We start from the raw sequence: 26,696 nt of genomic DNA, 5'->3' as shown, positions 1-26,696 counted from the left end.
GTGAGTTTTCTCCATGCAAACAGTCTCTTTCGGGTACCATTTCATGTAAGTTAAAATATGAGACAACTTTAGACAGTCAAGGTCAGCAAGCGATTCTATAACACTGGTCTCATTGAACTTTATATAATGTGAAATAGTTAGTGTTTCAATCTTTGTAATTTTGCTCGATTTTATACGTTCCTTTCCATGTTTTAATTTTATAAAACTGAGAGACAAAATACATATATTTGTCTATGGCATTTGACATTATGTCGCAAATGTTGATGATTCAGCCAGAATATATCTTTAAATTCAAGTTAATGTAACAGCGGTTCTTTTTCTGCTGAATTTGTGTGTTGTATGTATACATCTGAAGAATCCCATTTCAGAATGGTGATTTATTCGCCTAATACCTCTTATGTAAGGTTGAGAACAGAAACATCTTATAACTCCTAATGGAAGCTCTCCTTCATTACTAGTCATCCATTAACCACCCACTTGATCAGCCCATCGCTGTAAATAAATAAAAACCAATGAAAAACCTATTTTGATGTTGCACTAGAAGACTTCAAATGAACCTTTTTAGCATACATTTAAATAAGCTATTGACATGGCAACGCCCAGATCCAAAAGCTTTGCTGATTATTCTGTGGACATGAAATATGCCGTAGCACCTGTTTTAAATTTATTTGGAATAAATTGAGCGATGTGAGGGATACAAATGACATGCTCTTCATGTGACTTACACGACTGCACAACATCAAATTTAAGCTAAACATTACGTTCTGAAAGAGTAAATAACGCAATTGCTCGAAAAACACTTTTTTTCTAGTATAACACAATAATTAAAGATTTTTTATCTTTTCGCAAGCAAGAATGACACACCGGCCGTAAGAGTGCATCGAGATGTTCTATCATTCTAATCTTGAGTAGAGGCATTCACATAAAATCATAATAGACGTAATTAATCAAGAACGTTGGCAGTCACGCTGTTCCATGGCACAAATGGCTACATACCAGAACGATGGTGACAGATTCTTTTTTGAAAACCCAGGCCATTTTTCAAAAGGTATTATCCCAAATGATGTTTTAGCGTGTATTTCAATCAGTTATGTCAGGTTTGCTATCTCATGTAATTTGCTTGTCCCATTTTGAGACTGCAGTGTATCGCGGCAGTAACGGACTGTCCTTAACCATCAATAATGCCGACATCATGCCATAAAAGCGCAAGACAACTCATTAAAACCAAAAACAAATTAATTACAATTTACACATGCTTTTAATTCACTCCAAAGCTTTAATGCTATATAGCAACGATCAATATTGGTGACCTCGCACAAGTGTCCTCCATATTAATATTGTGAGAGTTACGTTAATACTGTATGTTCATGTACTAGATGATATTACTAAAATTTGCTTCAACAAAGGCTGTGAAGGCGGTGACTTTGATTACATTATATTACCTGTGAAACCTCAAAACTTTCCTCATATTCTTTAGGGTACAGAATTGACATGTTACATCGATAATCATTTAACATTTTCTCGAGCCTTCACACAAGAGGCAACGCATTGTAATATATACGCAGAGTTAGAACACTTTGCAAATGCGAATTAATGTAAAGGAAGAACACCTGTTAACAGCTACTCAAGGCCACCATCTTAATGCTTTCTTGGAAAGGACCGCTTCACTGAGCCGCAAAGAATCATGGATACAAATTAGATCTTCAAATCCCCATTATGAGGGGCTCATCAACTTGCCTCTTATGTATGTAGTTTGTGGTTAACAGGTTTGTTATAAACATTTTGTTTTGTACAAACGTGGAAAATAGTTCTGCACACAGAAGTTTAATTTCTTGAAAACAGCTGCTAATAGTTTTGTTAATATGAACATAATCCTCAACCACACCATTTAGTTCTTTTTCATTTTGCTTCGCCTTTCATTTTCATGTCTATTGGCATCTTTGATGTCCTTGCATTGCCACCTTATCTCACCACCGAGTCCTATAGCAACCTATCCATATGTCCATCGAGTCAAGGATAGATTACAGTAATTGTTTTCCGCCCTGGATGTCAGATTATTAGCTGGACCAAAGTCAAGCATGAATACAGCACATCATTTGTTATCTGAAGGGAAATAGTGATGCTATCATATTTGTCTGAGCCAAAACTGACCTTCACCTTCTTACTGTCAAGCATGTGAGGAAACTATTACATAACATCTCAACACCGACAATACAGAGCCACACAGATTTTCCTGTGAAAATACTTGATTTTTCTAAAGACAGAGGAGCTGTCCGTTATCAAGTATTAGTGGATCTCTCTGTTAGGGGGTCTGATATCTGTTGTGGTTGGCATGGGAACGTAGGTTGAGGCTGAGAAGTGTCTAATTGGACCCTATAAGCAGAAAGCAGGATTCTGAAATATTTTACATCACAGTTTTTAATTTAAAGTTCCTAAAGTAAAAGAGAGTAGTGTCTATGTTATGTACTTATGTTTCTTGTAGTGTGCAGATTGATGAGTCCATTTATAATTTATTAAGAAACATAAACTATTTAAATACGAACATGTGCAATTTATTTGTTATTTTATGAAGTGCATTAATGCCATGTGAAATATAAAGCATAGTTAATATGGATACATTTTATGACAGCCCCAGTACTCTTCATAAATTCACATTTGAACTTCATGGATGAAAGTTATACGGATTTGTAACAACATGAGAACGAAATCATTTTTTATTTTTGTGTGAACTTTTCCTTTAATATACTGTATATCCCAAACTATTTATCATTGTAGAGCCAAGACAGGGTTTCATTTTCACTCTTTAAAATGATTCAGATTTTTCTAAATAATATTTCATGCATATTTTTGCCATGTTAAGTCTTTTACTTAGACATGACTGCAATGTTCTCGTGACCAAGACAAATTAATTTAACATGATTGATTTCCTTACTAAATTGTTTCTTGCAGATAAACATCACAAATTATGCTTAGGACCAGCTCGCCACAAATTAATGCAAAAGCGAGAATCACAAATTCCACTTAAGAATAAACGTCTTCATCTGATCTTAGGACATACAGAACTCACATTTCAAACTAGATTTGCATTTCCTAAAGGAAAGGCAAAAAAAGAACAGTAAGTTTGAGGTAAGTTTAGCTTGTAGGCTTTAGTTCTGTATAAGTTAAATGACACATTAGAGCAGCTTTGCTGTCATTATTATCCTCAGTGCGTTGAATACAAGTGTGTTTTTGTGTTAATATACAGTAGGAACGAGCAAAAAGCTGCATAGAAAAACACAATCCAAATAAAATGCAGGACATATTGGAAATTCTAGAAATATAGAATTCAGAATGAAAATGCAGAACATTTCTTTAATTTCCTGTCAAATTTTTACAAATGCCAAACACATCTAGAACTTAAATGTGAAAGCTATTATTTAGGATGGAGAAATGCTCTATCAATTATTGATGACGTCATACTGTACGTGAAATTGTTTATGTATAAGTCATATTTTTGAAATACCAACAATGTGTTTTCCTTGAGTTTTTTAATCTTTTGTTACGTTGATTGTGAACTTCATCCTCCACATATGTATTGCTCAAGATGTTTTCCACTTATCCAATACTTTCTTCCTGCAAGGGTATACAATGCTCAAAAGTGCAAAGGGTAATTTTCCACTTGTTTCACATTTAAAGGACATTTAAACTAGGCAACTTAAGCACAGCAGGCAGTATGGCCATTTTTGGAACCACTAATAGCATTAAGATTCATGGAAATACTCGAGGAATCGCGTTTGACAGAGATATAGTGGAGTCTGGCCAAATAATTACTCCCCCGGGCAAATTCTGTGTAAATGAATGGTGGGGAGAGTGACCATCAAAGGGGGAATTTATTAGATGTGGCACACACTGCAGGGAATATGGTGACATGACAGAAGACCTCTGGCCATGTACAGATATCAGATATTACATTATATTTCTAACTGACCTACTCTGAAGCAAAAAAAAGATTGTGAAGTGAAATGTGAAGTGCTTGCTGTGTCATCGGGGCTACACGACTGAGTTTGATATTAAGATGCCATTTCCGCATTTGCAAATCGTGCAACGTTATGAAAGCGACCTCTCATGGTCCTCTGCCAAACTCTTTGCACTAGTTTACGTGACTTATCTTGGATAATGCTTCATTAACATGTACACCTCCAAATGAAGGAGAGGTTAGCTGTGTGCATTTGACACATCAACAACGTGTTTGCAATGTGCATGCAATCAATTGGGTTTCATTAATGTCTCAACGTTAATGACAAAAAATGAAAGTCTTGTTTTTTTGGAGGGCTGAAAAAGAATAAGATTATAAATCTCAGCATTTGAAACTGCTGTTATATGAAAACAGTTTTGACCACTCCAATTGTACAACCAAAGCGAACATGGTTAGAAATAAGATGATGAACCTAAATGTGGCATCCATGTGTCTTGTAAGAATTACTTGAATAAGCTAACAGAACGTTATATAATTATAACGGTATAAAATATATATTTTGACAAAAAATATTTAATTAAATTATTATTATAGTAATTATTTATATTATACATATATATATATATATATATATATATATATATATATATATATATATTAGTTAGTTATAAAATTCCACATGTCATTTAACCACTTTTTGTCTACCGGTTTACAACCAGAAATCATTCCAATACTCTTGGCCTTTCGATGACCCTCATGGGCTGGTCACAGAACCCCACAGTGTTAGGCCTGGGGAGTCTTTTTCTATTGAAGCTGAACAGACCCGCAAGTAACAGCTTCATTTTCAGCACATGAGCGTTTCCATCAACTGGCATCTTGAATCAGCAACAGCTGGCTAATGTGAATAGAAGCGGAGTGGCCTGGAATGGGCTTCAGTTTTGATGGCATCTCTTTCAGATGAATCAGTGGGCTAAATTGGATTTTTGCTGGGCAGTGTCCTGAAGCGCAGTGCAGATGTTGCTTTTTGAACCAGGCCACATGTCCCCGTGATGAATCCTGTACCTGTTATTTCATAGTAAACATACAAGTCCAACTCAATGCAGCAGGTTGCTTATCATTACGAAGCATTTTTCTTCAATTTTGGACCTAATCTGAATCAAACAAATTCGATCTCATACTGCTCACACATATACAGCCAAGGACTGACACCATGCCAAATATTCATTTAATCAGCATGTCTGGATGTATTGTGTGAATCTGCAAATAGAAACAACATTTTTTATTTGAAATTTTGGAGAAATATTGTTGGAAGTTCACAGAATGAAACAAAAATAATAATTCTACCTAAACGCAAACCTAGAAATGGTAAATTTGGAAAAACAAAAAATGGTCTCTTAATTTTGTTCTTTATCTATATATTCATCTGTGATGACTTTGACCATTTTAAAACATCCAGTACACAAAGGTAGACTGAGGTTACAAAAAGCCTCTGGTGTTCCTCAAAGCAATTCACTCTGACCTGGAAATCATTAAGCCATAGGCATGTCTTGTCCATCACATGAATTGAAGAGTTTTATGCAAAGCTAAAGGCCCACAATATAACCTTACCCAGTTAAAGACTTGATTTTAACACACAGTTAACTGCCACAGTATACAAATAATTTTAGAGCAACACTCATCTTTTAAAAAGCAAACTTTAGTATGATAACAGCATACGCATGTAAGGGTTGGCAAACAATTTCATATTTCACTTCAGACCTATAAAACAGTTCAAGTGAAGGCTTGTGTAGATACTGGAATTGGGTTTATGGTAAATGTGTGTAAGTAGTTCACAAACACAGTACGCAGCCAAGCACATGAGGAAAATTATAGCTATGGATGACCTGTCAAAGCATACGACTTAAAAAAAAGTAGCTCGCTTTTCAGCTCTATTTTTTCCCATCGTCCAACACCCACCATTGTTTTACATGTTCTTTTTAACAAGAAAAGCAACTTCCAAAATGGCAAAAAGGGATTTGTTGCTGAAATATGAGTTAGTTTGGAAGAAAAACACAAAACAAAACAATTCAACCAAAAAGGAAAGAGGCATTCAAGCATTGGCAACAAAAACAACAAATTTTTCTGATTATGAACTTTGACTTCAGGACGCCCGGCTATTTCTTTCAAAGAAAATCAAGGGTTGAAATATCCATCTCTTGCTTGCATCTAGATTAAAGTGAATAAAGTAGAATAAAATGGCGACGCATGCGTCTTACCTTGATAATGTGCACTGAATCCTTTGTATCGATGATTGCTGTCGGTTACAAAGTGTAACCTCAGCCAGTTCTTGTTGCTGACAATAGGAGATGGGACATTCATACCAGACAGCCTGTAGAAAACACAAAGAAATAATCTTTAGGAATGTCTACCATCGGCAAAAACAAGCAGTGATCTCTCTAGATGATCTCTGCAGTTTAAGCCTGTGGAATATAAAAACACTTTTACATGATCTGTTTGGTAGATGCATGCTGTCAGGAGCTATGATCAATAGGGGTGTCCCAAAAATGATCTAAGCCATGAAAGTAGATGTTTGGGCAGTCGATATTTTATCTTCTGGTGTGTAAAACGTTTTGAGAGCTCATAATATACAGCCAAGGTCACCAATCTAATGCGTTGACATTTTGAGGTATGGCACTGGAGACATTTAACTGAGTGGAGAAACCTCAACATTTAGTCCAGCCATTAGTCATGGAGTGCAGGCCAGGTAAGAACCAGTATGATCCCAGGACTCAAAAAAGTGAAGAAAAGGCGTGTTTATGTATGAATGGTGGTGCAACAGAGGTCGTTCTAACCCTAACACCTCCCCACCCATCAAAATGCTCCATCTTCATCCTGCATCTGTCTCTCTTTATTGATGAGTAACTGGAGATGTCATCAAAGGACATGACCACATGAATCACACTTTAATGGCCATCAGATGCTGGAGTCGTGCCATATCATTACTGTTATCTTTCTGTAGCTCTCTTTTTTTCTTTAACGCACATTCATGACTCTGAATTATTTTGATTCAACTTAAAGGCACAGTGTTTAATGTCTGGGGCAGCAGATAGAACTGCATTAATAACTGTAAAAGTGCCCATAAAATCCCCACCTACTTTTCTAGATCCAACCAATTTGCAAAGTTGGACCCAACTTTTGGTTTTCAAGGACTTTAAACTAGTTTCCACTTGTTCCATTGGTTCCTTTGTAGCCTACTTAAAGGTATAGTTCACCCAAAAATGAAAATTCTGTCAACAGTTATTCACCCTGTTGTCATTTCAAACCTGTATGACCTTTTTCTTTATATATTTTGAAGTTGGTAACAAAACAGCGCTGGCATCCATTTACCTGGATGGACACAAAACCAATGCAAATAAATGGGTGCCAGCGCTGTTCGTGTTACTAACTTTCTTCAAACTGTTTTCTCTTGTGTTCTGCAGAAGAAAGAAAGTCAAACAGGTATGAAATGACAAAAGCATGAGTAAATGATGACCAAATCTTCATTCTTTGGTGAACTATCACTTTAAGCTACATATAGATACACGAATGGGATTTTGTTACCTTTCCTATTCTCTGTTGGGAATATTTTGACAGAGAAAAAAAATACACTAAATATTTATGCCTAACATCCTCCCTCCCTCTCTCTCTCTCTCTCTCTCTCTCTCTCTCTCTCTCTCCCTCTCTCTCTCTCTCTCTCTCTCTCGCTCGCTCTTTTTCTCACTTTCAAAAGTTTCTGTGGCCTACAAATAGAATATGCATAAACATCTCGTTCAAAAGATCACATCCTGCATCATACCATATTAATGTTCAGTCAGAGACATCTTTCGCTTGGTTTAACACCAGCAAAACACTCTCTATATGGGATTTCGCAAAGCTCTCCCAGCCTCCAAAATGGGCAACTGACTTTCCTGACATCTGAGTATTGTTTGAAACATGCATTCTAGTTTACAAAAAAAAGTGCATGAATATGTTTGTCACGGTCTTGTCAGCACAGCCACAAAACAACACGCACACACATAGACACTTCCATCTCCATAACTTGACATGCTCAGCATTGGAGAGTTTACAGCATTTAATATGGGGTCCCATAAATTAAACACCTGTTCCTATAAAATAGGGAACATAGAAGAATGATGATGTTGGGGTCAAAACCATTTCAGTTCTGCTGTTTCATGAACATAATCTCATTTAAGAAATTAAGTATGGCAAAGGTTCTCCCCTTAAATTTGAAGGGCTTTATCGGTATTATACCAATAACCGCCAATTATTCATGTAATCATAAAGGAGTATGTGAGTATATCTATACATTTAAGAACACACTTTTACAGGACCTAGAGCCTAAAATGTATGGTATTGTGCTCATGAATAAGCTGTATGATAATTTAATAACAATAATTTAAAATTGTACAACAATACATTGTACAGCTTTACTGAAAAAGACAAAAATCCTGCAAACTGTTTAAAGGAACAGTTCGCCCCAAAAAAATTCAGTCATCATTTAATCGCCCTCTAGGTTTTCCAAAGCTGTTTAAATTACCTTCTTCTGCTAAACACAAAGGTCGATATATACGTTTGTAACCAAACAGATCTGTGCCACCATTAACTAGTAGTCAAAAGATCTCCTTTTGGTGTCCGACAGAACATGGAAAATATAAAATGTTTCCTACTATGGTCGCCAATAGTGCTCCAGAACAATTTGGTTACACACATTCTTTTCTGACTCTGTTTTCATCAACTTCAATCAATGGGTGAACTGTTCCTTTAAACTTGCATTTAAAAAAACTCAACAAAGTTAAAAGTTTTGTAACCGGTGTCAGGTAAAGGTAGCTTTACCACAAAAACGAAAAGAATAAATGACAACCTGTAAACTAGCAAACCAAAGGCAGCAGCATCTTCTTTTTTGTATTATGCTGCTATACTTTAAAAGTATGCAGGTATAACAACACTAACAGGTATCAATTTAAGATGATTCATGAGAAAACAAACCATTTTATCACCCACCAAAATACGGCTGATACTATGTTTCAGAGATGGCCCTTAGTGTGTATCTCTAGCTTCTGAATAGAAAAATAAAGCCGTCCTTCAATTGTACATTGCATTTCAGTGTGGCAGTAATTTACTTTAGCCTGGTGTGGTTGTGATTGTACTGTCAAGTAGTAACAGTCTTGAATAGCACATACTTCCACACTTGTAATCGTCTGACAGTTTAATTAAATAAGTGTAAATTTGGCAATAACATAATTTCTCCAGAGTGGGAGAGCCTGGCAGTGTTGAACCAGAACTTAGATTCCTCACCCACACCACCTATTCCACTCCAGAATAAATCACTACAAGAGCCAATAAAGCCTTTCACACGGATAAATGTAATTTAATCAGCTCACTCGGAGGTGTCTGTTCTATAGAGAGTGTGTGAGGATGTTTGTTACACCAAGCGGGAAGGTCAAGAACAGAAAGTGGAGTTTGTCAAACATGCAAATGAGTAAGAAGTTGAGAAGCAGGTAATCCCACCATAAAGTGAATCCACATGAATATATGTACTGTATATATGAAGTCATACACAGCCATTGACTGTGTTCACTATTAGTGCATTCGTCCCGCACCTGTTTCTGTCCACCCTATGTCTGTTCTCCTCTGTATTTAAGCCCTGTCTGTTCTTGAGTTCTTTTGTCGGTTATTGGGGTGACGTTGGATTGACCAATCAATAATAAGGAGTCAATACGAGGAGCCCTCATAAAATGGCAAGAGCATGATTTAGCAACTTCTAGTCAAAGGCTTGCAGCTTGATGATCCTAAAACACAACCCAGTTGTATAATTCCCACAGTTACAATGTTGATATGCATGATATCTTTCATGATTTTTATAAAACACATCTACAGGGATTATCCTGCTTCAGTTTGTTCTTGACTGCTGCTCAATATGGTGAACAAACAATGTCTGTTGACATTCCAAAAAATTCTCGTAAATATTGATAATTCTTGCATCCGCGCTGATGAAAGAGCAGAAACATTTAGAACTGATGATTAATCACAATCACACAGTAAATCTAAACATGTCATCAAAATACACGTTCAGCTATAAAAATGCAGGTACGGTTTTGTTTATCGTACTTCTAAATATCAACTTCTTAACATCACACAAAATGTCTCCACTATTTTGGTGAGATTAAAAATATCATTGAGGCCCTTTTAAAAAATAGAACCCAATTTCCTACATATGTTAACACAGCACTGATCTATTAAGACAACGAATCAGACATGGCCCATGTACAGCACTTGGGAAGGACACACAGAGGACTCATCTCATTCGTATCTCTGTTGTAGTTATGTATTCCACGTGCGCTACTCTCAAATAGCGACCTGCCAGTAGCCATATACAGTATCTGGCCCATTGTGTGTAATCCTACATTAGAGTTCTTTAGGAATCTCTCTCTCTCACATTAGCTTTATTTGATTTTGATGCAGTGAAGCTTTGATTGCAAGTCCAACATGACCTCTGACACTCCCAGTCACAGCGGAAATGCTAATTGATTACATGTTTAGCTATTACATTAGCCATAATGACACCTACCCTATCGGAATAGGAAGAGATGCTGATGAGAAACGGGTGAGTGAATGTTGGGGTTACTGAAGCGTTTTTCATCATGTTATGCATTAATGTCAGTTTAAGCATACTCAAGATTGCGTTTTAGGAGACTATTTAATTACTTGCAGTTAATGTTTGGCAGCGGAGCACAAGTTGAGTTTCACTTTTGCAGTTTCATAGTCTTGTGTTTCGCACAGCAACACGCAACATCTCTAAGTTATTCATTGTCCGTCTATTTAAAAAACTTTGTCTTTGTTCCACATTGAACGCGATATAATAAGGCAGAAAGTAATGTAAGGCCTGACAAAAATGACAAGCTCTTGTGCAGATGGGAAACGCTTGAAAACCCTAGTGTGGACGAAGAGCGTTTTGAAAACGAAAACTACTTTTAAAAAAAGCACAAGTGTATCTTGAGAGTAAGGGCGGAGATGTAAAAACAGGGTGATTTATTGACAAAGTAAATCTGGCCTTAAGGTAAACAAAATGTAGAAAAGCTTTACAGTACTAAGAGTATCACAATAACCTTACAAAGCTTTTTTTTTATCTACTGTATGCCTTAACAAATACATTCAATGTCTGTGAGCCAATGTAATGCGACAAAGAACTACAAAGACAAAACTCCTGGTCATCAAAGGAACCAGAGATGGACTTCACAGATCGAAAAACTTCAAAAAAACGCCAGTCGCTTGGCAAAGAAACGTACCACACATACAGTCACACCAAAGCTGACAATATTACACGCCAACGTGTGCACCAGATCGAACAAGATTTCTATGCCAGCTTTAATCTAGTGTGGACGTGGCAGATCTTAGATGCCGTACTATGGAAGAGACACATGTGATGACCAGGCAGAATCAATGCAACTAAACACAGCAGATTCCAGACATTGAAATGTGCCTGCAAATACATCGACTATTAGAAAGAAAAAACATCAAATGGAGGGATAGAGACAAAGAAAACAGAGACTTCTTTACGAGGAAAGGAAATATAGGAGACTGTAATGGATTTGGCGAGCTTTAAAGCTTTTGCCATGTGAGTCACGTCTCTTTTCAGATCAATAGCTCTTAGGGATTCTGCGCAAAATGAGGAGAGATTAATTATTACCAAATGACAGCCATTAGCATGTTCGTTAACCAGGAAATCTGTCTTAATTGTCTAGCCTCTAATTAAGACAGGTGGCAGTTTGCACACCCAAACACACATACACAACAAACTGAGAAGCATCCAAAAATGTCCATTCTTTCCATGGTACCTTTTACAATCTTGTGCATTTTATTATTATATTTCTTTTCTCTAGTCCAAGTCATTGTAGTTATGCCTCACAGTGCCATAAGGAAGCCGTGCAAATGCAAGTCTATGGCAAATACGCAAATGCTTGATTGTTATAGAGCACAAATCCATGTTCATTGGACAAAAGGCTCTAAACCCATTATTTTGGGTCCACCCGGACATCATGCTTCCCTGGAGTCTATAAGGACACCATGAGCGCTATTTGCATTAAAAACTAATGTTGATTGATTAAAATCTCAATGTCCAATAAACAATTTGTGTCTTTGTATGTTTAATGGAAGAGTTCTCAAATAAATAAACAGTTGGAAATACGCAACATAATATTAAAATAACATGGTAAAAATAACATTGCAAATAATATACTTTAATAAAAGATCGGGTATCATGCTATGTCATGTATTCTGACTTCTTTACACTGTTAAACTTGCTAGCTTCTCATGTCTAACATGGTCAACTTGTTAAAAAACGAGTTGAACGTATGACGTAGTATTTCAGAACTTGATACACTCCCCCAGTCACTATTGTAGTCCTATTCCTTTAATTGGCAATTCTACTGGAAAAGCATGGCAAGGCGAAATAAAGATCCCACCCAGGAGCCAAGCGACGAGTGAGACCTGCTTACAATCAATGCGCTGCGTCAAGATGGGCTGCGCTGCAGCCCCTTACTCTTGGGATAGATGTTATATAAAAGGTGGATATAAACCTGGATAGATGGTGCGGTCCTAGTGCTAAAAAATGCCAGACATGAACTAAACTTAGTCATACGTCTGTGTTTTGTTGGCCATCAGCGTGTACGTGCATAATGTACAAAACACGAAAGGATAATGTAATGATGTGTTGCTTACTCGTGCTGTAGTTCCATCCCACTCTCCCCACTAGTCCCACCTCTAGCAGCTCGTGAATATTCGTACAGCTGTATCTCTCTTTTATAAATTTGATCAAACTAAATACTCTTCGAAGATACGACGTATGCAATATTACTGTATAGGCACTCAAGATTAATCTGAGATTGGCAGAAACTGCCTCTGCTACGCGATCTTTAAAGAATTGACAGTTTCTGACAATCCAACAAAGTGTTTTGTCTGGTAAGTTTCATCAATGTTCATTGCATAGAGAACAAAATGCAAAAATATTATGTATAATGATGTGTTTTAATACCATACATTGCCTTTATTATAATTATTCATATATTACTTTTTTTATTACAAATGCAACAAGTAAAACTGAGAAAGCACTATATAAATCAAATTGAATTGAACACTCTGCATTTCTGTCTCTGGGGCGGTTTCATTTTATCATCACAATCATTTTATAATGCCAGCAAAATCATTGCACATCTATAGTGAACATTTTAAATATTTCCAAACCCTAGTTGCACAGAAATAAAGCATACCGTAAATATTTCTAAGAATACTTTCGAGATTTGTTTTGAACTTCATCAGTCTCCTATATACCTGAGCTCACATGGCAGGGCACTAAAAATAGAGAAAAAGAATGTGGTAGAGCTATTAGGAGAGAGTGAAAGAGAGAGGGGGGGGAAGAGAGAGGAAAGCAGGCTCTATACAGCATGGGTCTCACACCGACGGAAGCCTCATCAATCACGAACAGCCGCGGTTCAGACGAATGAGAGGCCGCTGGGGAGCCGCTCGCGTCTCTCCATCAAACTGATGTTTTGAAAGTAAGTAATCAGTGTTCTCCACGGGCACTCCTTCTGTGGAAGAGCACCCCTTCTTTCCTGCAGTCCTCCCTCCACCTCTCCATGGCGCTCTCTCCCCTTGTTCTTCGCTACACGGAGTCAAGGCCTCTCCACCCCATGGCACCGTGGGAGCCATATTTTATCCATCTCAGCTTGGTGGGAGGGAGCGGTCTCTTTATGAACGTGTTGGTTTGTGCAAAACCACGCTCGGTGGACACGGGCAGAAACAACAGATGAAGTACACAGAAAAAGTTCATTATTTCTACGCTTGACTGGCCTGACCTCTTGGGCACGTGGGAAAAAGCATCGGAGAGGTAGATAACTAGGTAGATCACTAGACAGACAGGATTACTTGGACTAGTTGTCGTAATTGCGTTTGCCGCGTGAATGCTGCACACTTTGTCACCGCTGCTGTGTCAGTACAGCCAATAATTCGGTTACTCTGAAGAATTTGCTGTGTTAGAGTCTACGGAGCTTAAGTAAATGAGACAACCACATCCAGACATCTCGCACGCCGGTCACATTTCCACATGAATATCGTGTTTGGCCCACGACCAAAACCTCCATTTTGAGGATCAGATTGGAAGGGAGGAAGGAAGGAAGACGGTGGGGCATACTGAAGAATAAATGAACCCCCGTGCCGGCTAATGACCTCGCAATGCTTTTACTCAGAAGCATATTTCACCGCTGGCTTGGTATCCAACACCCCCAAAAGCCATTTCAATAACGCTTGCATTTACAGTGAGCAATGCACGATGACAAATGTCACTTGAGTTTGGCAAGCACATGATTCACAGAGCTTTTTCTATTTGTTTTGTGCTTATTCGTTATTTTGGATATGAAGCACAGGGCGAAGCGGTGATACTCGTGTGAATGTGACTGAAACGGCGGTATTATGTCATTTTTCACTTGTTCATATACACTCCCATTCAGAACTAAATCGTCACAACTATAGAATGACTGCGGCTTCATGTATTTAAACACATAATTTTAAATAAACATTTGTTTCATAATTAAAAAAATGTTGACACAGTTATAATTTCCTCCAATAAACTAATAATATCAAACATACAGACATATGTCTTAAAATTGAATTTTTTTTAAAAACCATGAGACACATTTCAGCCAACTTACTATAAGCTTATGAATGGAAGCGTCCATCTGTTTAAAAATTATACTGTTTAGCTTATGCCAACTTAGACACTTTCTTTCTTCTGCAGAACACAAAAGACATTTTGAAGAATGTTGGTTATCGAAAACCATTCTATTTGTTTTGCATTCATACAATAGAAGTCAAAGGGGACACACCTTCGTCATTTACCGGAAAAACAAGCCTCAGGTTCACGTGCAGCCGAGGGATAATGTTCTTCGATCGATCGCACTTTTCGGCGCTTCAAAAACTCAACGCCCTTTCACTCCCATTGTACCATTTGGAAATGAAATGATACATGGTGTTATAACTTTGACTGAATTATTCTTCAAGAAGAAAGTCATATTCAGTCAGGATGCCTTTAGGGGGGAATTTTTATTTGCCTGTGAACAAAATCCCAGTAACTCACTTGCAAATTAGGTTTCGCTATCGTATTAATAAGGCATTAAGTATTTAGATGGCACAACAATATTTATTAAAGGGATTGTTCACCCAAATTTTTTTGTCATCATTTATGAACCCCAAAACAATTCAAAATGTATATTTAAAGAAATGTCTTTGTAGTCATACGTCTGTGTGACCAAAATGTCTGTGTCATCACCTTAGCAAACAGGAAAAGCCACCCATCTGATGCAGTATTTTAGAGAGGGTGACAGTGGTAAATCCCAACATAAGCAGTAAGCACCATTCGTTTTGTGACATATAAGAGGCCTAATTCCCCAAAGAGGAACGGATTGTAATGGATTACACATCTTTCTCTCTCTCTCTCTCTCTCTCTCTCCCTCCCTCTCTCTCTCTCTCTCTCTGGGTTTTTCAAATTTCCCAAAGGTTGCTCAGCCAAAGGGCCTCTCTAATCATGCAGCATGACAGAATGTATGATTAAGTATTATAGTTCTATGAATAATAAACAAAGCTCCGCACCACGGCCCAGGCATTGGTCACAGACAACCTGCTCCACACGTCACTTGTTTAGGGATGATGACTATATATAATCTGTTGCAGAAAATGATAACGGTTCCCCTAAGAGTTGTGCTTCATGTAAATAGTGACAGGAATAAGTACATTATTGTACTGACCGAATGTTAAATACAATCAAAGCCATGCAATCATGTTATAAGACAGCAGCATAAACTGTACAAAGCGCAGATTTTCAATTTCATAGTGCTGGCTTATAAGGAATAACAGGAAATAAAAGGAAATAAATTGTCTTTAAAGGGATAGTTCACCGCCCCAAAATTAATTCTGTCATAATTTACTCACCCTCTATTTGTTCCAAATCTGTATACATTTCTTTGTTCTGATGAACACAGATAACAATATTTGGAAGAATGCTTGTAACCAAACAGTTCTGGCCACCTTTGGCTACCATAGCAGAACAATTTTAATGGTAGACAAAAGTGCCCCAGAACTGTTTGCTTCTTTTGTGTTCAACAGAACAAATACATTTATAAGCACATTTTTTTTTACTACTATGGTAGTCAATGGTGGCCAGGAACTTCTTCCAAATATCTCTGTGTTCATCAGAACAAAAAATACAGATTTGGAACAACTTGAAAGACAGTAAATGAAGACAGAATTTTCATTTTTGGGTGAACTGTTACTTTAACACAAACTTTGAAGGGACTCTTCTTTTATTGACACCCTGTGAAGACGTGGAAAAAAAACTGACATTTTGTGACCGGTGAGCTACACCCCATCCCAATATAAAATTGGACCTTTACTGCAAAATGCCTGTATCTTCATAGCAAAGAAGCCCTGTGTCACCAAGATCAAAGGCTCTAGAAAAACAATGTCTGACATACTGTCCAGACACATCAAGATCATTTACAGCCAACCTCATTCCACCCAAAATGAACAGCCTAATGAATATTTTAAGCACCGATGAGTGAATCGAGTCTAAGACGTACCGGTCGCTCACCCAGCCGTCGGGCCTGTATTGTCCTGCTGTCTTTGTTTTCGCTTTTCCCTGTTGCGAAGCAGCAGCCGCATCCCAACGGCTCGCCTCCCTCATCCCTTCCGCTGCGAACCCGCTCCGAATCCAAAAAAGCCCATCACTATCACAACAAATTTAACTTTAATCACTTAGGCTGTTCCATCCTCTGGTATGGCTGTTTGTTTTTGCTGTTGTACAGGCTTCAGTGCTGGGCTTGATGTGTAGGGTGCTGAGAGGATTGCAAACAGGTTTACAGGATCTTGTTGGAACAGATCAATTCTCTACACTCTGTTGATCACAGTATCCAGACTTGTCACTCAGAACGTACTGTAGGAAGGAAAGTGTGTTGTGTTAAACCTGCTTTCACCAGCGGTGGTTCCTCTGCTTAGAGGATGGAGAACACTACACTATTCAGTCATTTCGGGAAAGAAAAAAATCTGAATCTAGAAAATACTACCTTCGCTGATGCAAATGACGTGCCTGATTCAAATACATACAAATGGTTTAGCATTATCAGGGTTGTGATGACCGGGTAGATGCGTGTTCTGTTTTCTCTTCTTGTCGTGGGGCCCCAGATGCACATTTCTGAATTATCCATTCACAGCGGAGACATATAATTGAAAAGCCTGGTCCTTCATTGTCACCTTACTGAGTCATGGTTTCACACCAAGTTCTAGGACACTTTCCTGAACAATCAATAACAGTAGAGCTCTGCCGTTTCTTTCAGAAAGACCTGCTGTTGGATGGATGACAGAGTGGGTTCTGTTTTGTTTGTCACCTCGCCTCTGCACACTCCAGATTTAAGAGATGAGGGTGCCAGTGGCAACACCTGCTCATTTGTAACGGTTTGTTCACCTTGAGATGTTTAGGTACATGCACTCAGAGCGGGAGATGCCAAGGTATCTCATTGGCCACCAAGCAGAGTCTAGGCGAGGTATTTTTTTTCTGGGCCGTGTGTGATCGTTTATACTGTTTCAAACTACATACATACATTTCTCAACTTGTAACATAAAATATTAATATTACATTTTAAAGCAGCAATCTATAACTCTTTTAGTTAAAAATAAAAAACATTTGTTATCGAGCAAGTTCGAAAATTAAATCATTGTTCCACACTGTCGTCCACTTCCTTTCCTCAAAGAGACAGTTCACCCAAAAAAGACACTTCTTTCATCACGCAGGTCGCAAACAACATATACAAAATATAATTTTGTGTTATACAGGAAAAAGCTAAGCTTATAAAAATTTGTTGAGCTGGCAGATACATTTATATTTTAAAGCAAATGTCAGATTAACTAATTTGACATCAGCCCATAAATAGAGTATGATAAATCACCTAAACAGGGGTATAGAGTTACAAGGCAAAAATTATGGATTGCAGCGTTAATATTTATACATAAAGTATTATATCTAAACAAACAATGTGAAATAAAGTAAAAAACATCTTATTTATAATAAAGAAAAGAATTTATCACAATTGAATTACAATAAATTACAAATATACTATATATTAAAATAGAATAAATAATCTCGACTGTATCTATTAAAACAAACATTTAACGGTCTCTACCCTTAAATTCAAGAAAGACTTTCCAAACATTATTTCTTGTCGAGTCCTGTTACCATAGTAATTAATGTATGGCAAATTTCATTATTTTAGTTTAACTAATGTAGTTTAATAGTTTAAAGTGATTTTTTATCAACATTTCTACGTGTCTGTTGTTTAGGAGGGCTCTATCTTCCACTCATTATCGTGCCATAATTACACTAGAGTCTGAAGAATCATTTGCATCAAGTTCAGTTAATCTAATTCAAGCATAAATTAATTCACAACGGACATTACTCAATATGTTAATCATCCCGAATGCTATGGAAGCAATCAGCACAAAATAACATGCTAATGACTTTAGACTAATATACTGTAATGTAGAAGAATAAGTGCATCAGTGCAGATTGTTTCACTGATATCCCAAAGCCACAAAACAATACACATCCCAAAGTCTTAATAAAGCACAACATGAGAACTCCATTGTCATACCTTTTTGTGTATTATATTGTATTTTCGAATAACTCGAAAACAGGACAGCGATGGAACGGCTGAAAACAGCCATCTTCAAATGATTTCTAGATTAGATTTGATAACCAGAATAAAACGATAACAAAATGAAAATGCATTCCCGCAGACCGCACTCTAGGAACCGTGCCCGGTGTCCACAATAGAAACCTTTCAGCCAAGGCACTGGACATTATTACAGAAGCAAAAATCCCAGCCAGAACATGAACTATAACACTACGGGAGAGTAACAACCCTCACTACACAAAGGAAAATAAGGGAAGTGAAGCCATGCTTAATCTCCATCTTTACCGCGACTTTCTGAAACGTTTAATCCATCACTGAACGACACGGGCCGGCTCACAGTGCAGGAAGAAAACCACAAACATGCTTGTTTTTCTATAACAGTGACTCCACTTCTAATCATTTTACACTGTGCTATTGATGTTTTCCATCCCCTATATCTAATCCTTTGCATTTTTAGATTCGATTTTAACAGAAGGTTTGTTTATTAAGATTAAATTATCTTTGTGGGGATTACACATGTCTGTACACAAAAAGAGCATGCATGCCTTTGGTACATATAGGCTGACTATCCCTCACATGCAAACCCAAAACAGATGGACAATAATACGCTTAAAAACAACACATGATGTTGCACATTTTGATAAACCTCCATGTAATTGGCTTTTTCATCTATATTCATATGCTCAATTGATATGTAACAGTTTGAACACAGCAGCTGCCCGATATGCTCACCAGGAATTGATCATACATCTCCACCTTACAAACCACCATCTGGGACTGCGATTAAAATGCAAGGCGACTTCAAATCTAATGCATTCCTTTACATTCCCCTACTCCACTCCTCCAGACATCCTCATACATCTCCACACTAATGGATTCCCGCATCTTTATAGTCATTGGCTGAAGCAATATTCAAAACCCCTGTCTTTAACATTCCCAGCGGAAAGAGCCAAAAAACCCTTGAGCAACAGTAATGAGATGCAGAACATAAATCAAACACAGATATTCTCTTCGTGTCATATTGGGTGCACACTAAAGTACATGCAACGTTGTAATGTTCAATCGGTCGCATTCTTCTGTGGTTTAGGGCCTCGGCTACATTCCGCCAGCCATTTCGCCTTTAATGCACAGCTCTAAATTAAATTCTCGCCACATCAATGCTGTGGCACGCGCAGCTGCCTTCGGGTACAGAGAGAGGGATGAATGTGCTGATATTCGAATTTCTGAGATTTCTCCTTATGGCTATGCAGCACGCACAAAAATAAAGTTACTCTCTAAGGTAAAACAGCCCGGCTGCACTCGAGATGAAGAAGAGTCATGTGGATTACGTTCGATATCAGCAAATACTTTGTACTTATAATAATGAATAATGAACACATGCTTTACAAAAGAGATTATTACATTAAAAACACAGTTCGAATCTGGCATTTGACATTTTCTTTACAATTATTAGTACATAATGCTAAACTATTGTTATAGTAAACACCTTGATTTACATTTAATGTAAACACCCTCTTTTATAGCAAAATTATTATTCAGAGCTCAACATATATGTGATATAGAAAACTTGCACATGTAATATTTATTTAGTTGATAAAGGTAGTTTACAAATAAAGCAAAAAAAGAGAGATTTCTCTTCATTGTTAGTTTTTTCCAAAATTATTGCTGTCACACCACGTACGGTTTATTTGTCAACTACCCATAAACAGTTCTAATGGCTTATTTAAAAACACTGTTAACTTTCTAAAGCACTTTGATTTCTTTCGAAACCTGTTTAAGTGATTTGTGTCCACACAATGGATGTCAATGGGGCTCAATGTTGTTTGGATACCAATATCCTTTAAAATATATTATTTAGTGTTCCGCAGACGAAAGACATATGAGTTTGTAATGAGGTTGAGTAAATGATGGAAAAAGTTTCATTTTGCACAAATAATTAATGTTCTAAGCTAAACATTTTAGATGCGATGGCACCTCTGAGGCTTTTATAATACATCCATGTACAGCACACCGACGGCAGCTCCACGCTGATGGTCTCCTGAACAAACACACCTGCAAACCCACCTCAGACCGTTAAGCCCTCCGGGGGGGGGGGTACAAAGTACAGAACGAGTGGGATCACTAGCCGGATTAGCAAGGATCCCACCTGACTACAGTGACTAGGCGTGATGGGGACTTGGCAGGAATTTCTCAAGAAGATCCATTCTGAAGGGCTGTGACGCTCCAGAACACAGCGGCCCCTGCCAGCCACTGCTGTCCGAGCTTCTTATCTTTCACTTGGCAAAGCTGACAGCTTCTGGTTGCCTGCCACCTTCACTTTAGGCTGCTTGCTCTCGGAGACGCCTGAGGTCTGCAAAGACGCTGATAAATGCCCTAGTGTTGGCCATTCCGACCCGCTGAATGTCACATCTCCACAATGCTCAACACTTAAAAAAACAACTTCTAAAGAGTTTTCTTAAAGGTACATTGCATATGTAGGATTGTGCCAGATAACTGCATCTTTGTGATTATATGTTACAATTGTAACTTGATTTTGCATTACATGTTCGATTTGCATGATACAGTACATTTGCCAAAGAGGCTGGAGTTTTTCCATTAGAATTTTATGTTTTATAAATAATGACATAAAAGGGGAAGTTTTGCAGGTGGTTGTCCGTATAATCTAATCTTAGTTCATGTGCTAAAGCCCATTACGCTCAAGGTGACCCCGACGGCACTTCCTGCTCAGAATTCTGCTTCCGTCTGGGTGCTGTAGATTTCCCAGAAGTGTACGTCAGTTAGTGTGCCAGCAAAATTGATTGGAACGTGGAATGCATAACATTGCGCTCAATTGATGTTCAATTCACTTTGCTCTACCCCCCACCCTCTTGTTGTTATTTAAGCCTTTGGCAAGAAAATGAAGAAAAGCACAAATTATATGAAAAGCACCTTTGTGTGCCAGTCTGTTAGAAATGGAAGGGCTTTCCAATGACATGTTCATGATGGATTACGCTGAGAATTCAAGAGATACAGTGACTACATACTGTATCTACAGTAAAGTTTATACATTTAAACAAATAAGTCTCAGATGTTCTAGGGTACAATCGTACAATTAGAAAACACATAACAACCAGGCATTTTCTACCTTAATGTCTCTGTCTTTCTTACTATGTCAATATTGATAATACAATATATAATGATAAAATAATTCAGAGCATAAATTATCTTTTATAGTCTTGCAAGAGTACAAGAGTACTGCCATGGTATTTACTGTACTTTACTCTGCAACAAAGTAAAAGTGTTTAATTCTGCAGACAGCTGAGAAGAAACTAGAAGAATCTGTTTGTTGACTTTGTTGTTAGAGTTTATTTTCTATCTAGATATGATTACTACTGAATATTTTAAAGACGTACTTGGATAAACAAAGTGGAATAAACAGTTCCGCTTGAAAAATCTGTGAACTTTAGGACAACTTCAGAACAGCAACTATTTTCTAATTGGCAATCTGCTAACTTGTACTTCCAGTGAAACATCTACTAACCAGTGCATACAGGAAAAAAAACATCTCATCTATGGGCCTGTTTAAGGCTGAAAGGGGGCTTTAATAATATTTTATGATTTACATAAAATATACTTAAAAATGACGTTAATAAAAAGTGTATCCTGCTCTGATATTTCTACAAAGGATGGTCGCATAAGACAATAAAGTGATAGCTCACCTAATATTTGTCATCATTTACTCATCATTTACAAACCTGTATGACTTTCTTTCTTCTGGAGGACACAAAAGAAGATGAAGAATGTTGACAACCGAACAATGGCGGTACACATTCACTTCTACTGTATTGACACAAAACCAATGCAAGTCAATGAGTGCCATCACTGTTTGATGATTCAAAACATTAAAAATTATTTTAGAAAGAAATGAATGAAAGTCATACAGGTTTGAAATGACAAGAGGGTGAGTAAACCATGACATAATTTTCATTTTGGGTGAACTATCGCTAAGACTTATAAATATAATTATATACAGTATCTTTAATACCTCAAACACCCAGAGATTTAGTAGTCTGAGTAGTTGTTGTACAGTTTTGTAACATGACCAACAACTATAACACAGTGGACTCCTAGTGCAATAAACAATACGTGAAAAAAGTTGCCCTGACCTTTCTTAATATGTTCAATAGACTGCCTTCCCATGAGTGAGGGAAAAGGACAAAAGTAGCCTAATCCAATCATCTGCAATAAGAGCAGAGGATAAAGTGAGATGGAAAGTAATGAGCAGTTGGCGGGGGCCAATCCCACTGTCTGGGCAGAGCTTCTCTCTGGTGAGAAATGGCTCATTGCTCTTCTGTATTGAGCAGAAGACTTTTCAGGCCCTTATTGGAAAGGCTGTGTAAGATATCAGCAGTCAGCCTTACCCTTTGCCTTTCAGTCTTGCGATGTATCAGTTCTAAAGCGCCGTTTTGGCAGATACAATGGATGAAGACGAAGCGCCACTAGATGTCTGAGTTGCGTTCTGGCTTCAATCACGACCACTCTCACTACAAGCTGGATATAATGACGCGGGCGTTCTAAGACACTGACAGGTCGGACAAGATCTCGAACCAATAGCTGCTTGAGCTACAGTATCTGTACATGAGCGTCTGAGCTGTGGTTGAGGCTGTCAGAGAAGCAGTGCCGCTGCTAGCCTTTTTGGTGCCCTAAGCATAATTTCATTATGATGCCCCCTTCGCCCCCATACCCCCCCAGCCGTCATCTTTCAAACTTCTGTCAAACTGCGTCAGACGCTTGCGCGATCAACCGGCGCGTAGCCGCGCGGATTGTTCGACCGTATTTCCATATTCTAATGAAATAGTATTAGATTTAAAAACAAGAAAATTTCCATTAGGCTACTTTTGTGCCCTACGCACAGCGCGTGATTTGCGTGGTGGGAGCGGCGGCGCTGCAGAGAAGCATCGTAATCCACGCAACACAATGTACCAGGAATGTACCAGGAATGACAATGTACCAGAGCTATCATCTGAGGCTTAGAGGAACTAATCTCAGATGGAGATGAAGGATTAATTGGGAGGAGAGATGTAAACATATGAGGTCGGCGCACTTGCAGGCTTATAATAATACTAATGTCTACCATGCTTTAGCATCTCAATGGTTTTTGTAATATCGTGTCCTTAACCAAACACACTGTGATCAGAGTGATGAAAGTTGTGCTTTAGATGTTTATGAAACATCAAATATGGCAGAGGCAAATAACTTGTCTGGTAATACCGCTCAGATCTCTTAAATAAAAAAAGTCTCCAGAACATGAGTTCTGCAATCTGTAACTTTTGCCTCTACATCGCCACTGTTCAAAAAAAATTTTTACCTAATGTACTTTTCTTTAAATAGGTAATGAATTCAAACCAACCTCTCCTGTAAAATTCATGTTACGCAAGCAAGACAGCCAAATAAATTATCATATTAATATACTGTATCTAGACTATCATTTCACTTTTACCAGCACACCTTCCGTTGCTCCTCGTAACCCTGTATGTTGGGTAAAAAGTAGGCCACCGGCAGGGCGACCTCCCCAGAATACAGAGCTACTTTGAATACAAACCTCACAGGATGCTTCAAGAAATAACCCGGTCATATCTAGCAATGACTAATCCAATAAATGGTCGTCACTGAACGGCAGTGACCCAGAACAACATGATAGAGATGTCAAGACATTCTGTAAATTATAGATTTGGAATTACTAGAATGAGGTGAGGGGTGACGTCACCTATGCCGAATGCACAAAAAGGTCACATAGGCAAAACAGATTACATTAGCAAAACAGATTAATTATACAAAGCGCAGATTAATGTGCATCAAAACCAATGCCATATATAATTATCCGATGAAGCGGGTTTATCTGTTGATCTGTTCACGAATGAATGAACAGCTCAAACATGGGGCACAGAGGCTTGTTTTATTTCCCATCTCCATGTATCAGAACCCTCGGATGTCCATTGCGCTTTGTTTACGCAGCAATCAGAATTGAGGAAGGACCGGCTTATCTACATAACATGCATATTCAATTCAGGCTCTCTAGCTGCGTTTTAAAAATCCCAGCTCGCTCGCTGCTAAAAGACCGTCTCGAATAAATCACTGTAAAGAACGTGTGAGGTTTCCCGGTCGCGTGCCTGAAACCGTAGCGTGGACACTTGCGTCCATCAAAACCGTACAAACTTTGCAAGGGGACCACAGCAATGTTTCTAATCAGCGCTAAATGAATCCGATTGATCTGAAAATCATACTTGATAAGTAAGATGTAATTAAAAACTTGGAGCGAGTTCAATTTATAGCCTCACCGAGTAAAGAAGGTCATTTATGGAGATCGATACTCGTGTTCATTTCCTCTAAGAGCTATGCAATGGATTTTTCCCTCTAAAAAATGTAGCATTGCGCACGGAGGAAAACCAAATAAACGTGGTAATAATTAACCATCTTTTACCTATCATCACCAGCTGGAGGGAGTGAATCAATAGACCAATTTGAGCACGCTCAATAAACAACAGAGGTGAAATATTATGATGATAAAAACATTAGAACATATTAGATGCTTCCGGTATGACTCACATTTACATCCACAGTTCAAAACGACACACAGTGTGCAGGCACGACAACAACAACACTACATAAGTTACACAAATAATACAATACAAATAATGTTTGCTGTTAAGCATGCAATAAGTTATTGAGAGCCACTCGATAACACAGATGAAACCGGAAATGGCGCATTTAAGATGAACATGGAATTAACAAAACGTCTGACGGGAGGTCTACGGTTTGCACTTAACAAAAACGACACAAGACGGATGATTATGGAGGTCGTGAAAACAGGTGGTAAATATATTTGGACTCACCATATTGTCGGCGGTTCGGACCCCTCCACTTCCAAGTAATCATATTTTTCCTCCGTCTGGAAGTCTGTAAAAATGATGGAGATGGTGTCGCCGGGATCAGCAAGTATGGTCCACGTACAGTCCGCACTATTGTAATATTCACTCGGGAAATTGGGACTCGTAATGATGCCACTTGAACCCCTCAGTGTATCACCACATGTGTCCTCAGCTGTCAACCAAACACGAAAAGATTTGTGTTAGGAATCGGCCTTGAATTTCTACACATACGTGTACAGTAGAAAATGACAGCTGAACCTTTTGGGGCCACTTTGAATTGTATGCCAAACATGAAATGATTGTATATATTTTAACATATATACATACAAATATTTAAATTTAAATGTACAAATATGTCGCAAGCCAATTCATGTTTGGATGTTGGCACTGTTCATTGCCTAAGACAGTTCTTTTAGTCGCAGTGGATATGACTAGTATGACTAGTCTGTTAAATTATTGAGGTATACAAGAGGGCCAAGGTTTTCCGCCAGTGCCGTTCATTAATCCAGCACACAGTGCTTTTAAAACAGGCTCGTTTCAAGGCTGTCCCATGATTCCTTTTATCATGTTTTTCATGAGGTTGTGGCTCTTCCGGGATCTTGTGAAGCTACGGCCCGCTCTTGTCTAGTATTTTAAATGGGCTCCATCAATATAAGCCTTTAGAAAAACAAGGTCCCAGCTGCATTTCCTAACAGACTCAGAGCTCAGAGTCAGTAGGTGTCCAATTAAATTTAAGAGCGAATATTTGAATTTACCAATCACAGATTTTGATTTAGTCTTTTTTCTCGTGAAATCGAGATGCATTAGCACTACGTACAGATAAAGACACATGGACTATTCTGTGCAAACATGATAAATTATATAGAAATAATTTATACAAACAAGCATCCACTTATACAGTATGTACATACAGTCATGGCACACTGCCATGTGAATGTACATATACTGTGTACGTAAGTACATGGAAAGCAATGCTCCTGTTTGGAGAATCACTTTTAACTACATAAGAACAGGTGTAACAGTCTTGGCAACAGGGAGATTTACAGTTAAAGAGAGACACTTTAACATGCCCAGGGCAGAAGT

The 26,696-nt window shown here is 38.0% G+C and overlaps 1 protein-coding gene across 1 annotated transcript in view; it reads right to left on the bottom strand.

The window, feature by feature from the left end:
• Positions 1–26,696, bottom strand: part of csmd3b (CUB and Sushi multiple domains 3b) — a gene marked incomplete at both ends in the record, with an annotated part of 310,902 nt that overhangs the window by 154,035 nt on the left and 130,171 nt on the right. Inside the window, 2 exons of the mRNA XM_079485065.1 lie at positions 6,211–6,323; positions 25,578–25,785. Coding sequence (XP_079341191.1) covers positions 6,211–6,323; positions 25,578–25,785 — 321 coding nt within the window. The remainder of the gene's footprint in view (positions 1–6,210; positions 6,324–25,577; positions 25,786–26,696) is intronic.

Source organism: Barbatula barbatula, assembly GCF_947034865.1.
Source record: "Barbatula barbatula genome assembly, chromosome: 21".
NCBI classification, from domain to species: Eukaryota; Metazoa; Chordata; class Actinopteri; order Cypriniformes; family Nemacheilidae; genus Barbatula; species Barbatula barbatula.
The sequence above is the reverse complement of the archived record's forward strand: the minus strand, read 5'-3'. Positions and strand labels throughout refer to the sequence as shown.